This window comes from Pseudophryne corroboree, chromosome 1 (assembly GCF_028390025.1).
Source record: "Pseudophryne corroboree isolate aPseCor3 chromosome 1, aPseCor3.hap2, whole genome shotgun sequence".
Classification (NCBI taxonomy): Eukaryota; Metazoa; Chordata; class Amphibia; order Anura; family Myobatrachidae; genus Pseudophryne; species Pseudophryne corroboree.
This window is the reverse complement of record NC_086444.1, coordinates 485890445-485907098: the sequence shown is the minus strand read 5'-3', so window position 1 is coordinate 485907098 and position 16654 is coordinate 485890445. Positions and strand designations below refer to the sequence as shown.

Below are 16654 nucleotides of genomic sequence, written 5' to 3'. Positions count from 1 at the left end.
GAACCCTTTCCTACGTTGTGTACAGAATTTTCTCTCCTCTAGCCTCAGCGAGTGCCCACGTGTCCTATACAGAATTATTTTAATAAACAAATCCCCTGCTAACTCCTTGTAAAGACCCTTTACATAGTTGAAGATATTAATAATGTCCCCTCTTAGACACCTCTTTTCTAGTGTATACATATTTAACCTAGTACGTCTTTCCTCATACTCCAGTGTCTCTAACCCTTTAATCAACAAAGTAGCTCGCCTTTGAACCCTTTTGAGTTCCCCTGATATCCTTTTTATAATATGGTGCCCAAAATTGAACACCATATTCCAGGTGCGGTCGTACCAATGATTTGTACAGTGGCAGGATTACATCCTCGTCCTATTAGGAGAAAGGGTATCCGGTTTCTAGGTCGACCACTATTGGTCACATGCATTAAGTCGACATGGTTACTAGGTCGACATGAAAATGTCGACATGAGTTTTTCACACACAAAATTTTTCATTTTTTTTTTTTTTTTTTTACTTTTTCATACTATACGATCCATGTGGACTACAATTGGGAATGGTAACCTTGCCCGAAGCATGCGAGGGGACATTGTGCACCAATTGGGGTTCCCGGTCATATTGACCTTGCTCATGTTGACCTAATGCTTGTCTCGACCTATTTCAGGTGTCGACTTAGTTACTGTTGACCAATAGTGGTCGACCGAGGCAACTGTCGACCTAAGTGTGGTCAACCCCATGAACCACACCCAGGAGAAAAGTACTATATAAATAACATGATGATGATGATGTTTGGGAGTGTACCAGACATTCTAGGAGACTATGCAAGTATGGTCAGGTCAGGTAAATTTTGGAGTCAGAATGATAAACTAATAGTTACATAGAAACATAGAATTTGATAGCAGATAAGAAACACTTGGCCTATCTAGTCTGCCCATGTACACATACTTAAACACTAGGGTTAATTTTTGTCAGGAGTCAATGAACCTACCATTATATTTCTGGATTGTGGGAGGAAAACAGAGTACTCGGCGGAAACCCAGCAAGCACAAGGAGAATATACAAACTCCACACAGGGTCATGGTGGGAATTGAACCTATGACCTCAGTGCTGTGAGGCAGTAATGCTAACTATTACACAAGCCGTACTGTCCAAATGTGACAAATCACACCCACAAACTGCAAACACAGTCAGGTTAGGACTGCTCACAGGGCTCCAAATTGAGGAAGTTTGTGTACTGAGTTGTTTGTATGGGAAATATTCTTAGTGGCAGAATGCGATGGATTTAAAGAATAACTTGATTTTTATAAGATGAAGAAATAAGACTTTTAAGCAATAATAATGTTTATATTCCTCTCCACAGGACAGACAACCTTGGCTCTGTGAGTTGCATGAATTAATAAAGAGGTGAGTGAGCCTCCTATATAAACATTTGATAGCTCAAGGAAAGCATAAGTATTTTAGATGGATATTAATGTCCAATGTTAGGTAAAAGTATGCAGAATTGTCCAACTACTTACAGTGGTGGCCAAAAATCTTGCACCACTACCACGTATAACATTTTTTTTTATGGCTTTAAGTTATAGTGTAATGTTTTGTATTGGGTAAGAAATTTCATCAGCTATTAAACCCTATAAGTTGTGTTTATACTGTAAATAAAATGTTTTAAAAGTTACGACCAGAAAACTGCTTAGAAACATAAACAGTTGTTCTCATTGTGTGTGCCTGGTCGTGATACCCATCAACCAATTTTACATAGATATGTATACTGGTATATCTATCTATCTATTTACAGATAAAGCCACGCTAGTCGTGGCTCCGTCTGTGCCAGGGCGCGCCCAACGCCGAGTGCGTCTCCGTCCGAGGAACATGCTCGCCCGTGCCAGAAACTAGAATCGGAGAGCGTCTCCGTCTGGGGCGCGTGTCCGCAACGGAGACACGCCCCATTCACTAGAATGGGAGAGCGTCTCTGTGCACTCCCGACGGGGCTAGGCGGATGGATCGCCTAGTCAGGCTGGGAGTGCAGGTATGCGATGGAGCCGCACTAGATGAGTGCGGCTTCATCGGTATCCTGTCTACAGTATCTATCTATCTATCTATCTATCTATCTATCTATCTATCTATCTATCTATCTATCTATTATGCTGTACATGCCAGCAGGGACGGCACTCCAGAAATCTCCAATACCCTGGCCGCGGTGTACAATCCCTAGGATGGACATATAGCAACTCGTGGTGGCAATCGGGCGGCTTACAGTAAAGCTAGTAAAACATTTTTGAAAATGCAGGATGTGTGCTACTAATCTCATTGCAAGCCCGTCTGAGGTGTGTGTGTGTGTGTGTGTGTGTGTGTGTGTGTGTGTGTGTGTGTGTGTGTATGTGTGTGTGTAGTGCTTTCTATCCATGTGTCGTATGCAATGAAGCTTTTCTAACTTGCATCAACAAAGAATATCATGTTCAGTGATCATACTCTCCGAAAAGGGGTATCCTGGAAGATCTATTGCTGAAAGTATTGCCTGTAACCAGCGTACTGTTGCCAGGATACTTTCCAAATTTAACGATATCAGATCTACTGTACCTAGGGCTGGCCAACCAAATACTGTACTAATCACTGATGAGATATCGCCTCTCCTTTTTTTTCTAATATATATGTTGCAAAACTTAGTCCTGTACTGACCAAAACAGGTATATCTGAGAATAAATATGCGTTTCACTTTTAGGTAAAAAAAAATCACGATACCTTTCAATCATATAAAAAGAAGTTATCCCCAAAATAGTCAGATTCCCTAAACAGCTGTATGGAATGTGCAAGTAGCTCAGTGCAAGTTGCTGGAATTTCTGTCTAACGTACAGAAAAAGCATCTCGTGCTAGTGATAAAGACTTGTGGCCGCCACTGTTATTGGTTTTGAACTGGCATAATCACAGATAATTGCTGTTCCTTTTGACTACTCCTCTTTCTGCGTTGTTTTCTTGTGACCATATTCGCTACATTCTGACCAGGGGGTTTCTCAGTTTTATGCGTATTTAGGTTTGGGGAATATTTCATGAGAATTGACTACATTTTTGTATACTAATGACTCCTATACAGTTTTTTTGAGTTATTACTATTGCCTTTAATTTATATGGTGCCACAAGGTGTCCAAAGCAGTGCACAGTGAAAATGATACTGTATAAACGGGTTCGGTATGAAATACCGATGGCCGGGATGCCAGCCATCAGTATACTGACAGCGGCATCCCGGCCACCAGTATGCCGGCAGTGGGGCGAGCGCTTGTGAGCCCCTTGTGGGCTCACTATGCTGCAGGCATGGTGGTTCGCTGCGCTCACCACAGGTTATATTCTTCGTCTAGGGCAGTGATTTTCAACCTTTTTTTTACTCGCGGCACACCAAACAATATTTTAAAATTGCCAAGGCACACCATCAGTTCCCCACAGATAAAAACAAGACACACACATTGGCCCTCACAGTAAAAAAAAAAAAAAAATCCACACATACATTGGCCTACACAGAAAAGAACAATCACATTGCTCCACACATAAATCCTACTGCTCCCCACATGAATTATTCACATTGTTCCCCCATAAATCCATAAATTCTTATTCTCCCCACATAAATCCTATTGAAATCCTATTGCTCCCCACAGGAGAAATAAAATAACAAATATTAGCCCCTAGCGGTCAGCTGTCCTCCTCCCTGTCCCTCAGTGGCGGGGGTTGTTCACAGTGGAGTGCTGAGAATACTGAGCAGCGGGCGGTCAGGCAGGTGTGGATGTGGGTGGGCAAGGAAAGCTGTGCATGCAGGCGGGAACTGGAAGATTTGTATGCAAACAGTCGGGTGGGCTGGCTGGGTGGTGAGACGCGGCGGCTGTGACCTATGATATCACATTGTTTTCAAGGCATACGTCATGGCCGGAGCACAACTGATCCTCTAAGAAGAGCCCGGGCCAACAGTTCACTCTGAATGCAGGAAGTTGCTCTGGCTCCGCGGCACACCTAGCAACTGGTCACAGCACACTAGTGTGCCACGGCACACTGGTTGAAAAAGCCTGCTCTAGGGTGTCATGGACACCGATACAGGGAGAATCAACTGCCTCGCTGGTGTTCCGGTGCCGGCATTGGACTGCTGTGCAGGATTCCAGCATCGACATTGTGTTCACCGGGATCCTGTGCAGTGGTATCTTAACCGCTTCCTCGTATAAACATTGTTAAAGAACATATAGGATAAACATAGATGCAATTAAGAAACAAAGCGTGTAGAAGGTGCATAGGGAAAGTAGAAAGTAGGGCTGAGAGACTCATTAAAGCTTATAAAAACAAGCAATACACTGTACACATAAGGAAGGGGGGGGGGGGGAGGGAGGGAGCAAAAGGCACTAAATTAACCTGTTCCACCAAGTAGACAGATAAGATCAGAGTCACTTGAGGTAAAAATGAGACATGACGGGATAGTGCTGGGAGGAGAGCACAAAACAAGAAGGCCCCCGCCCATGAGGGTGTACAGACTGATAGGGAGGGAGGAAAGCTCATGAGAAATCTCAAATGAGGGAGTGAGAGGAGATGCGGTGGTAGTCATTGAAGAGCACAGAACCTGGGGAAGTAAACATAACAGGATTTCCTTGTTAATTAAAGAAGCAGAATATGACCCTCTGATCCAGGGGAGTCCCTTTGCCCTATGACACCTGGTGCGCTGTAAGTCCCCACTGTGCGTGCCAGCAAAAAGGTGACCAGGACTCATGGGAAGGGGTGTGGCCTTGCCGCCCAACCCCCGTTTTCATCACTCCGAGGGTCTGGGAGATGCTGGGTTGCCCCCAGACACTGCTGTGACTGCACTGCCGACTCCTACACTGTGACAGGAGCGTTTAGCAATGATAAAAAGGAGTGGTGGAGGCGTGTCAGTGGGATGGTACACAATTTCTGCGATTGGGGCAAGTAGTGAGTGTGTGGTGGGCGTTGCAATCACAATATATATAAAACAGATTGCAGGAATTGGAAATGCATCAACAGCACAGGCTGAGCTGCTAGAGAGCTACGCAGACTGATGGCAGAGGAAAAGTTCTGATGGTCAAGCTAATAATTGCAATATCACAGCCAGCTGATGGTGGTCATAGTAATGCAGGGGGTCTACTATGAGTGGCCGGCTGTCGGGATCCCGGCTCCGGGATCCTGACAGACGAAATACCGGCAGCGGGGCGAGCGCAAAAGAGCCCCTTGTGGGCTCTCTGCGCTTGCCACGCTGTGGGTACGGTGACGCGATACTCGCACCATGCTAGTTATTCTCCCTCCAGGGGTGTCGTGGACACCCCAAGAGGGAGAATAGTTGTCGGTATACCGGCTGTCGGGATGCTGTTTAGTATGCTGCATGTCTAATTAAACAAATTAGCGTTTTACAGTTGCCAAAATAACACTTTTCTTTAGGAATGTATATTGTCATGTGTATGCTCATTTTAGCACAGTGTTGTGCTTATGCATACCTCCCAATATGACCCTCTCCAGGAGGGGACAGAATGCTCTGCTCCTGGACTTCCCTCTAAATGTATGATTGCCGGCACCTGTGGTGAAACAGCTTTCTTATCCATTATTAACCTGTTCATCACAGGTGCCGGCAATCATCCATTAAGAGGAAAGTCCAGGAGCAGAGCATTTTCTCCCTCCTAGAGAGGGTCATGTTGGGAGGTATGCATTAGGTAGACACCTATTGGTCGATACTGCCATTAGGTCGACATGAACAAGGTCGACATACGTTTTTTATGGGTTTTTTTGGTGTCATTTTCTATGTAAAGTGACCGGGAACACCAATTAGTGCACCGTGTCCCCTCGCTTTGGGCAAGGTGCCACGCTCTGCTACCACTGCGCTCGGCACAGGTTACTGTTCCCAATTGTAGTCCATGTGGATCGTAAAGTATGAAAAAGTTTTAAATTTTTTTTAAAAATGTGAAAAATTCATGTAGACCTCTTCCCATGTCAACCTTTTTTTCCATGACGACCTATTGCCCGTGTCAACCTATTTCCTGTATCGACCTACTCACTGTCGACCAATAGGTGTCGACCTAGACACTGTCGAACCAGAGTCTGGATACCCAATTGGCTGATGAGTGAGCAGCAGCAACAGCTTGCCAGCAGGGCTGTTTCTAGCCAATTTGGCTCCCAGTGCGAGATTTAAAAATGCGGCCCCCCCCCCCCATGACATAAAAAAATGTCCCCCCCCCCACACACACACACCTAGATATAAATAAAAAAACTTGCGCGCGCACCCGACAAGGGGGCGTGACCTCATCTAAATGGGTGTGGCCTCATTTAAATGGGCATGGCCTCGTCTGAAAGGACTACCTCACAATCCAGTTTTTGACCCTGCTCCAACAGATCACGACCACCACAGGAAAACAAAATTCTACCATGTTAAGCCCCACAGAGTAATGCCCCCTGCACCATATTATGCCACACACCGCAATGCCCTTGATACATTAAATCCCCACACTACGGCAGGCAAGAGTCCCCATTTCACACATTACGGCAGGTGTCCCCATTTTACACATTAAGGGAGAGAGAGAGAGAGAATACTTACAGAGGTGATTACCGCTCTTCGGCCCACCTCACCAGTCGCTCCTCAAGCCGGCCTTTCCCTCTTCCTAACTTGGATCCCCCTCTGTACTCCGCTCGGGGGGGGGGGAGTTTCGCGGAGTGACGGGGTTGCGTCGTGACATAACGATGCAACCGCGTCATTCCGTGAAACTCCGCCCCCCGAGCGGGTTACTCGGGGAGAAATAGGAGGGGGAAGCAGGGAGCCACAGCTAGTGCCGCTGCGGGCGCCCAGTGCGGTTGCACTGCTCGCCTGCCCCAATAAACGGCCCTGCTTGCCAGTTTTGTGACTACATTTACCAGAATCCCTTCTCACAGCAGTCTGTATCAGACGATCATGGGAAACGTAGTTAGACAAGTGCGTGAAAGATGTGGACCTGCTTGCTGGGTTTGTGTCCACAGCCAGCATCTAGCACAGGCATTCCCAACCTCGGCCGTCAAGGCACACTTTAACAGTCCAGGTTTTAGTGATATTCATGCATACACACTTGCCGATGTCGGCAGCGACAAGCGGGGGAGGGCGGGGGCCATGCAGCATGGCCCTCACTGGCATACCTCCCAACATGACCCTCTCCAGGAGGGACACAATGCTCTGCTCCTGGACTTCCTCTTAATTATGATTGCTGTCACCTGTGGTGAAATACCTTTCTTATCCATTAACCTGTTCACCACAGGTGCAGGCAATCGTCCATTAAGAGGAAAGTCCAGGAGCAGAGCATTTTCTCCCTCCTGGAGAGGGTCATGTTGGGAGGTATGTGTATGTATTGTGTTTACACCATGGGGTTTATTTACTAAGATTCGTAATTTCCGTAAAAAGGTCAAAGTTCAATCACGAATGACATCGACAGTGTAAAACTGCAACTTTTTGAATTGATTACGATGGATTTACTAAGCTGTCGTATTCGGGTTTTTCTTTGCTTCCGATGTCGATGTCATTCGTGTTTTTTTACCTAATTTTACGGCAGTGATTAGCAAAACACTGCCGTTTTTTTTTACAATCAATCTCGGCTGGATCTGTGTGATCCGTGCTGGGGTTCGTATTTTTTTTAAAAAAAATTAAACAATGTAAAATTCCAAAAAAAAATGCGTGGGGTCCCCCCTCCTAAGCATAACCAGCCTCGGGCTCTTTGAGCCGATCCTGGTTGCAGAAATATGGGGGGGAAAATGACAGGGGTTCCCCCATATTTAAGCAACCAGCATCGGGCTCTGCGCCTGGTCCTGGTCCCAAAAATACGTGGGACAAAAAGAGTAGGGGTCCCCCGTATTTTTAAAACCAGCACCGGGCTCCACTAGCTGGACAGATAATGCCACAGCCGGGGGTCACTTTTATACAGCGCCCTGCGGCCGTGGCATCAAAAATCCAACTAGTCACCCCTGGCCGGGGTACCCTGGGGGAGTGGGGACCCCTTCAATCAAGGGGTCCCCCCCCCCAGCCACCCAAGGGCCAGGGGTGAAGCCCGAGGCTGTCCCCCCCCATCCAATGGGCTGCGGATGGGAGGGCTGATAGCCTTTGTTGTAAAATAAAAGATATTGTTTTTAGTAGCAGTACTACAAGTCCCAGCAAGCCTCCCCCGCATGCTGGTACTTGGAGAACCACAAGTACCAGCATGCGGCGGAAAAACGGGCCCGCTGGTACCTGTAGTACTACCACTAAAAAAATACCCAAAAAAAGACAAGACACACACACCGTGAAAGTATAATTTTATTACTTACATACACACATATATACATACTTACCTATGGCCCCACGCAGGTCGGTCCTCTTGTCCAGTAGAATCCAAGGGTACCTGTTGAATAAATTATACTCACGAGATCCAGGGGTCCTGGCTCCTCGGCAAATCCAGGGTTAATCCACGTACTTGCCAAAAATAAAAAACCGGTGTCCCGACCACGAACTGAAAGGGGACCCATGTTTGCACATGGGTCACCTTTCCCCGAATGCAAGAAACCCACTTTGCCTTCTGGCTAAGTGGGTTTCTTCAGCCAATCAGGGAGCGCCACGTTGTAGCACTCTCCTGATCAGCTGTGTGCTCCTGTCTTCACTGACAGGCAGCACACGGCAGTGTTACAATGTAGCGCCTATGCGCTACATTGTAACCAATGATGGGAACTTTCTGCTCAGCGGTGACGTCACTTTAGGTCAACCGCAGGGCAGAAAGTTCCCATCATTGGTTACAATGTAGCGCATAGGCGCTACATTGTAACACTGCCGTGTGCTGCCTGTCAGTGAGGACAGGACCACACAGCTGATCAGGAGAGTGCTACAACGTGGCGCTCCCTGATTGGCTGAAGAAACCCACTTAGCCAGAAGGCAAAGTGGGTTTCTTGCATTCGGGGAAAGGTGACCCATGTGCAAACATGGGTCCCCTTTCAGTTCGTGGTCGGGACACCGTTTTTTTATTTTTGGCAAGTACGTGGATTAACCCTGGATTTGCCGAGGAGCCTGGACCCCTGGATCTCGTGAGTATAATTTATTCAACAGGTACCCTTGGATTCTACTGGACAAGAGGACCGACCTGCGTGGGGCCATAGGTAAGTATGTATGTATGTGTGTATGTAAGTAATAAAATTATACTTTCACGGTGTGTGTGTCTTGTCTTTTTTTGGGTATTTTTTTAGTGGTAGTACTACAGGTACCAGCGGGCCCGTTTTTCCGCCGCTTGCTGGTACTTGTGGTTCTCCAAGTACCAGCATGCGGGGGAGGCTTGCTGGGACTTGTAGTACTGCTACTAAAAACAATATCTTTTATTTTACAACAAAGGCTATCAGCCCTCCCATCCGCAGCCCATTGGATGGGGGGGGACAGCCTCGGGCTTCACCCCTGGCCCTTGGGTGGCTGGGGGGGGGGGACCCCTTGATTGAAGGGGTCCCCACTCCCCCAGGGTACCCCGGCCAGGGGTGACTAGTTGGATTTTTGATGCCACGGCCGCAGGGCGCTGTATAAAAGTGACCCCCGGCTGTGGCATTATCTGTCCAGCTAGTGGAGCCCGGTGCTGGTTTTAAAAATACGGGGGACCCCTACTCTTTTTGTCCCCCGTATTTTTGGGACCAGGACCAGGCGCAGAGCCCGATGCTGGTTGCTTAAATATGGGGGAACCCCTGTCATTTTTTTCCCCATATTTCTGCAACCAGGATCGGCTCAAAGAGCCCGAGGCTGGTTATGCTTAGGAGGGGGGACCCCACGCAATTTTTTTAGCAAAAATAAGCACTTTCACACCCCTTCCCACTGATATACATGCACGGATCTCATGGATCCCTGCATGCATCTCAAATCACGGATAAAAAAAGCAGGTCTGTTTTTTTTTAGGACTTTTTTACGAGTTGTAATTTTTCACGGCAGTGTTTTGTGTTTTTTTGCTTTGCACTTCTTAGTAAATGACCGAGATTCATACTTAAACAGCCGCGTTTTGACCGATGGTGTATTCATTCGTAATTTTTTACCTGAACTAGCAAAAATTTACGAATGCCCTCATCACTGCCGTGATTAGTGTTTAGTAAATGACCGAGATTTACCGAGATGACACTTTGATGAAAAAACGGCATCTCGGTCAAAATCGGGAGCTTAGTAAATATACCCCCATGACCCTTAATGCCTGCCTAACATTATTCTGACAAGAAGCAAACCATCCCAGCACATTATTGCAATATGATTTGTGTACACCATATCTTAACATAGCTACATTATTAATGTACAAATCATTTATAATTTAATATACATGGTTTTGTGCTGACATCGATGTATAAGAGATGTGTTGCATTTATAGCTATGCGTCCAATGGGAGTGGGCTATATTTGCGATTAAGTTGTAGTATATGCAGATGCGATTGTGGGTTTAGCTAGAGATCTTTGCAGATTTGCAATTGCGATTGAAATCCGTGTGTGTGTTCATTCTCAATTGCAATCCGTGGTGAATCAGGCCCACATTGCGTAAATGAATAAGTGACACTTCCAAAATATATGTATTGGCTTTTAGTCACATAGCTACAGACTGGCTAACTAGGCAATCACATGATTTCATTATTCAGTGGCAATAGAGAGCTTTCTGCTCCCCTAATTCCGAAATATTTGTTAGTGTACAAATTCTACTCTCCCATCACAATTGCACCAAACAATTCTATGGAGGTCTGCCAGTTTCTGTATAACATAACCAGCTAAATCCTTTTACCTAACTTTCTGTGGGAATATAGACTTTATACAGGATTAAGAAAATAATCTTGATTCTGAAATTTCACCACTCTTTTAAACAGGTACATATGCCAAACATTATGCTAAATCTGTATTGTGTTGAGAGTTTGGTAATTTGATAACAGATTTAGTAAAAAATAATATTGTGTTTCTCAGACTGGAACTGCTTTATACTGTGGAGCTTTATGAAGAAGGTGAAGCGGAGTTAGGGGTAAAAATAGACACTAAATGGGGGACTTGCCAACCACATCATGTAACAAAATAAACACAGAAACAGAGCTTAGCTAGTTAGGGACATAAAATGCAATAATATACTGTATTATAAAACTGTAGTACAAATGTAGCCACCTTTATCTTGAGTGGCTGAGGCGTTTGTCCCAATCAAGCATACGCAGCGTACTGGGGCGTAGGGAGGCGCGCCTAGTCACAGAGAGGCTATCTAATCGCACGGAGACTGGCGTTTGGCGTTACCTTTACGTGTAATACCTGCGATCATCCACCAGATGTCGCTTTTTACAATCACCACTGCGCATGCGTGTGGGCTCCCGTAAAATATAATACTGAAATACTGTATACTGTATAGCAAGGACTACTTTACTAGTGCGTCTCGTTACGCTGAATCCCGCAGACAAAGCAACATAAACCCAGTAGTGTACACTGACGCAAATGGACGTGTTAGAAGTTCATTATTACCTAATGATATTAGGAATATTGTACAGTATGTTAGCATCCTAATCCCGTAGCCATTATGGCTTAATCAAAACTAATGGATTTATTCATCTGTCTGCGGCGAAGTGGTGAAGTGTTCTGCTTCCTATACTCAGAGTCCTGTGTTCGATTCCTAAAGTACTGTACAGTACGAACGCATGTTAGTTTTTTCCAGACACTTTAGAATTTTTTTTATTCACATAAACCAGGGCAAAGCTGCAGGAGCAGATGTACTGTTAAGGTTCTATGCACCATACAGTACACATACAATTCTGTAGCAGGGCAGACTCAATCGAAATGGCTACTGCCTGTGACTCCTTGCCCCATGGAGGCCCTCAGCTATGGAGCGAGTGTCGACATAGATTTTGCGGACAACGGGGCAGTGCTGAAGGTGCGTCACAATCCCCTCGCTAAAATACACAGGGGCGATAGGAATAAGCGAGGTCTATGCACATTACGGTACACCGGACTTGATCGCACTGCGGAGCAATGCTGAAGAAGCGTCACAAACCCCTCGCTAAAATACATAGGGGCGATAGGAATAAGCGAGGTCTATGCACATTACGGTACACCGGACTTGATCACATAGCACACTGTCAAAATGTCCGTCGCCCCTGAACCCCCACCACGTCACGTGGCAGGCAGCGCTCGGAGATGGAGTGAGAGATAGCAGTAGTCTCGAAGGCTACGGGGCAATGCTGAAGGATAAACAAAACACAAGCAAAACAAGTGCGCTGACCTGGGTGGAGTTTAGGTTAATTACTTATTCATCAATTTGTTAGTGTGTGCTGCTGCTTCCCCCTATTGAGGTAATTGCCAACCTCAAGGCAGTAAACTAAAAAATAATTTTTTGTGTTGGGGATGCGCTACACCACTAGCAAAAAAATATAAAAATACTCATAGAAATGTACATATGATTCTATATATGCTGAAGGAGCGTCACAATCCCCTCGCTAAAATACACAGAGGCGATAGGGATAAGCGAGGTCTACCATTACGGTACACCGGACTCGATCGCATAGCACACTGTCAAAATGGCCATCGCCCCTGAACCCCCACCACGTGGCAGGCAGCGCTCGGAAATGGAGTGAGAGATAGCAGTAGTGTTGAAGGCTACGGGGCAATGCGGAAGGAGCGTCACAATCCCCTCACTAAAATAACAGTACACAGAGGCAATGAAGTCTCGAAGAATGATCAAATAATAAATGCTGTATAATGTACAGTATACAGACCCAAAACAAGGAGCTTAAGCAATAGTGTGGTTCATTAAAGTCAGGGATGTGGTACAGTACAGTAAGTCAGCGGCCAAGTCCCCTAGGTAGGGAGTATATGCAATTGCGGTCGAATTGCCGCAAAAGTCGAAAAACGGGGCATTTTCGACAAAAAAAATAAAACATGTCGAATTGGATTTGACAATGCAATACAGTACTTTTCGACCAAAAAAACGGACGTTTCAGATTCGACTTTTTGCAATTCGACATTTTTAAAATTCGACATGTCTGCAGTGGTAAAAATGCGGCTTTTTGACAATTCAATTGAAGAATGTCGGTTCGACAACAGTGCTTTTCGACAGTAATTTCGTCAATTTCATTTTGCTGGCGGAATCTAATAAAAAATGTAAAAAAAAATTTTTGGTGTGTTTTTTTTTTATTGCTAATAGCATATCTATTTATATTAGAAGGGATATGTACTTGGTTTGTCTATTAGGAGACACAAGTATTATTTATATATTTTTTAAAAGAATATTTTGTCCTGTGCAATACACAAACGCCGAAGATCTACAATGCCGCTGTGTAGTTGCATTTAGCGTAAAGAATCGCTCCTGCAGATGTACTCTGATTTATATGTAACAGTGTGCACCCTTCCATTGACTGTCTTACAATGAAAATAAAGTAATACAGTATATTATTACAATAAAAAAAAAAAAAAAGAAGGCACATCAGGTCTCGAACCCTGGACCCCCAGCGTGGGAGGTGGGAGCCTTCATCGCTAGCCCACAACACCTCATGAGAGATTCCCAATTTCATGTGTAAAAGTACAGCAAACAGCGCCCGACCCCTCCCCATTGGTGTTGGTTTATGCCTTAGGGGACTTGGACGCTCGCATTTGTAAAGCACAGTATTTTCCATCGTCTCCCCCTACCCCCATCGCCCTTCCCCCCTGGGAGCCTGCACAGATCATGCAGTGGACAGGGAGAGAATTCAGGTCCTGTGCAATACACAAACGCCGAAGATCTACAGTACTGTTTTGCTCACTCAGAATACACTCATTTCTACTCATTACCGCTGTGTAGTGGCATTTAGTGTAAAGAATCGCTCCTGCAGATCTACTCTGCTTTATGTGAAACCTGTGTGCATCCTTCCATTGGATGTATTAGAGAGAAAAAAAAATATTAAAGTGAATGTCACGGGAACACATAAAAAAAAAGGGTTGGCACTTCCTTCCCATTGGTGTTGGTTTATGCCGTAGGGGACTCGGACGCTCATATAATTGCATTTCAAAGGCACGGTATTTTCCATCGTCTCCCCCTACCCCCATCGCCCTTCCCCCCTGGGAGCCTGCACAGATCATGCAGTAGACAGGGAGGGAATTCAGGTCCTGTGCAATACACAAACGCCAAAGATCTACAGTACTGTTTTGCTCAATTAGTTGCGTCAGAATACACTCATTTCTACTCATTGCCGCTGTGTAGTTGCATTTAGCGTAAATAATCGCTCCTGCTGATGTACTCTGATTTATATGTAACAGTGTCCACCCTTCCATTGACTGTCTTACAATGAAAATAAAGTAATACAGTATATTATTACAATATGAAAAAAAAAAAGGAGGCACATCAGGTCTCGAACCCTGGACCCCCAGCGTGGGAGGTGGGAGCCTTCATCGCTAGCCCACGACACCTCATGAGAGATTCCCAATTTCATGTGTAAAAGTACAGCAAACAGTGCCCGGCCCCCTCCCCATTGGTGTTGGTTTATGCCTTAGGGGACTCGGACGCTCGCATTTGTAAAGCACGGTATTTTCCACCGCCTCCCGCTAGCCCACCATTCCCATTATGCCTTAGGGAACTCAGACGCTCATGTACTGTACATGTATTTTAAAAGCATGGTGTTTATACATTGTACTGTACATTCTTCCTTTTACACAATTAGTTGCGTCTCCATAGGTCACCATCTTTTTCCACCGCCTCCCGTTACGCCTACAGTATTAACATTACAGTCGTCACTGACCAATTGCCAGAGCTGTAGATCAATCCGCCGCTATACTGTACGATCGAAAGTACTGGATTAGTGGAGCATTAGCCACCCAGTGGTGGAGATGTGTAATGCATGCTGAGTATCTAGAATCGCCTCAACGCGCCTGCCTGTGATTAAACTCAGCTATCGCCTTAGCGTGACTAAACGTCCGTCTAGGCGGAGAATCGGTCAAGATAAAGGTGGCTACATCTGTAGCTTAGAAATTCTTTTTTATTATGTCCATTTACCAGAAAGACTTTGTTCAGTTATCTAGTGTAGATAGAAATAGAATTCATAATGATATGTGGTCATGAGTAGCCACATATAAACTACACTTATATTTCAAACAGTTCAGTGGTTAAAGCTGAAAAAGTATATATGGAACCATTCCGACCCGATCGCACGCTGCAGTTTTTTGCAGCCGTGCGATTGGGTCACAACAGCGTTTGCATGCGGGCCGCAATGCGCAGGTGAAGAAAGCGTTCGCAGCGTGTGGACCGAACGCCACAGGCGAAGAAAGCGTTCGCAGCGGCGAACGCAAGAAGATTGACAGGAAGAGGCCGGCTCGGGGTGTCAACTCACCGTTTTGAAGGAGTGTCCGTCTGAACGCAGGCGTACCCGGCCGTTTCTAGGGAAGGCATCCTAACGTCACCTCCAGGCCGGATCGTCGCAGCGGCTGAGTAAGTCCTGAGCTGTGCAGAGACTGCACAAACCTTTGTTTGTGCAGCTCTCTGCAAAAGCAATTGGATCCCTGCACAGCGTTTACCCCCTCCCCTGTAGGCGGCAATTACCTGGTCGCAGCAGGGCAAAAATCCGCCTGCTTGCGACCAGGTCGGAATGAGGGCCATAGTCTGGTATGGAACATTAAAATGAACGTCTGGGGTCCATCTAGACTCTATATGATTTAAGGATTTTGATAGCATGAAAATAGGATTTTAATTACCTACCGGTAAATCCTTTTCTCGTAGTCCGTAGAGGATGCTGGGGTTCCATTTAGTACCATGGGGTATAGACGGGTCCTTTGGGAGCCACTGGCACTTTAAGAGTTCAACAGTGTAGGCTGGCTCCTCCCTCTATGCCCCTTCTACCAGACTCAGTCTAGAAACTGTGCCCGAGGAGACGGACATACTTCGAGAGAAGGAAATACAGATAGTGGTGAGATTCACACCAGCCCACACCGAATTGAAAAAACCATGCTGACCAGCATGCAACATGGAGAAACCATGCTAACCAGCATGCACCATGAAGAAATCATGCAAATCCGCATGAAACATGAAGAAACCATGTCAACCAGCAGGTAACATGAAGAAACCATGCTAACCAGCAGGCAACATGAAGAAATCATGCAACCAGGATGAAACATGAAGAAATCATGACAACCATCATGCAACATGAAGAAAACATGTATCTAGCATGAAACAGGAAGCAACCATGCCAATCAGCATGCAACCTGAAGAAACCATGCTAACCAAGCATGAAAGAGGAACAGCAACAGCTGAACCAATACTTAACCAAGTAGCAACGCAGGAAAACGAGGCACTGGGAGGGCGCCCAGCATCCTCTACGGACTACGAGAAAAGGATTTACCGGTAGGTAATTCAAATCCTATTTTCTCTTACGTCCTAGAGGATGCTGGGGTTCCATTTAGTACCATGGGGATGTACCAAAGCTCCCAGTATGGGAGGGAGAGTGCTGAGGATCCTGTAGAACAGAGTGACCAAACTTAAGGTCCTCAGATGCCAAAGTATCGAACTTGTAGCACTTCAGCAAACGTGTTCAACCCCGACCAAGCAGCTGGTCGGCAAAGCTGTAAAGCCGAGACACCTCGAGCAGATGCCCAGGAACAACCCACTGTACGAGTAGAGTGCGCCTAAACAGATCTTGGACATGGCAGGCCTGCCGTAGAATAAGCATGCTGGATAGTAAACCCGATCCAGCGAGCAAATGTCTGCTTAGAAGCA

The 16654-nt window shown here is 45.8% G+C and overlaps 1 protein-coding gene across 3 annotated transcripts in view; it reads left to right on the top strand.

The window, feature by feature from the left end:
* Positions 1–16654, top strand: part of IDNK (IDNK gluconokinase) — a 104929-nt gene that overhangs the window by 41596 nt on the left and 46679 nt on the right. For all 3 annotated transcript variants that reach the window (XM_063913803.1, XM_063913804.1, XM_063913805.1), the window contains exon 4: positions 1355–1398. In XM_063913803.1, the coding sequence (XP_063769873.1) occupies positions 1355–1398 (44 nt within the window). The remainder of the gene's footprint in view (positions 1–1354; positions 1399–16654) is intronic.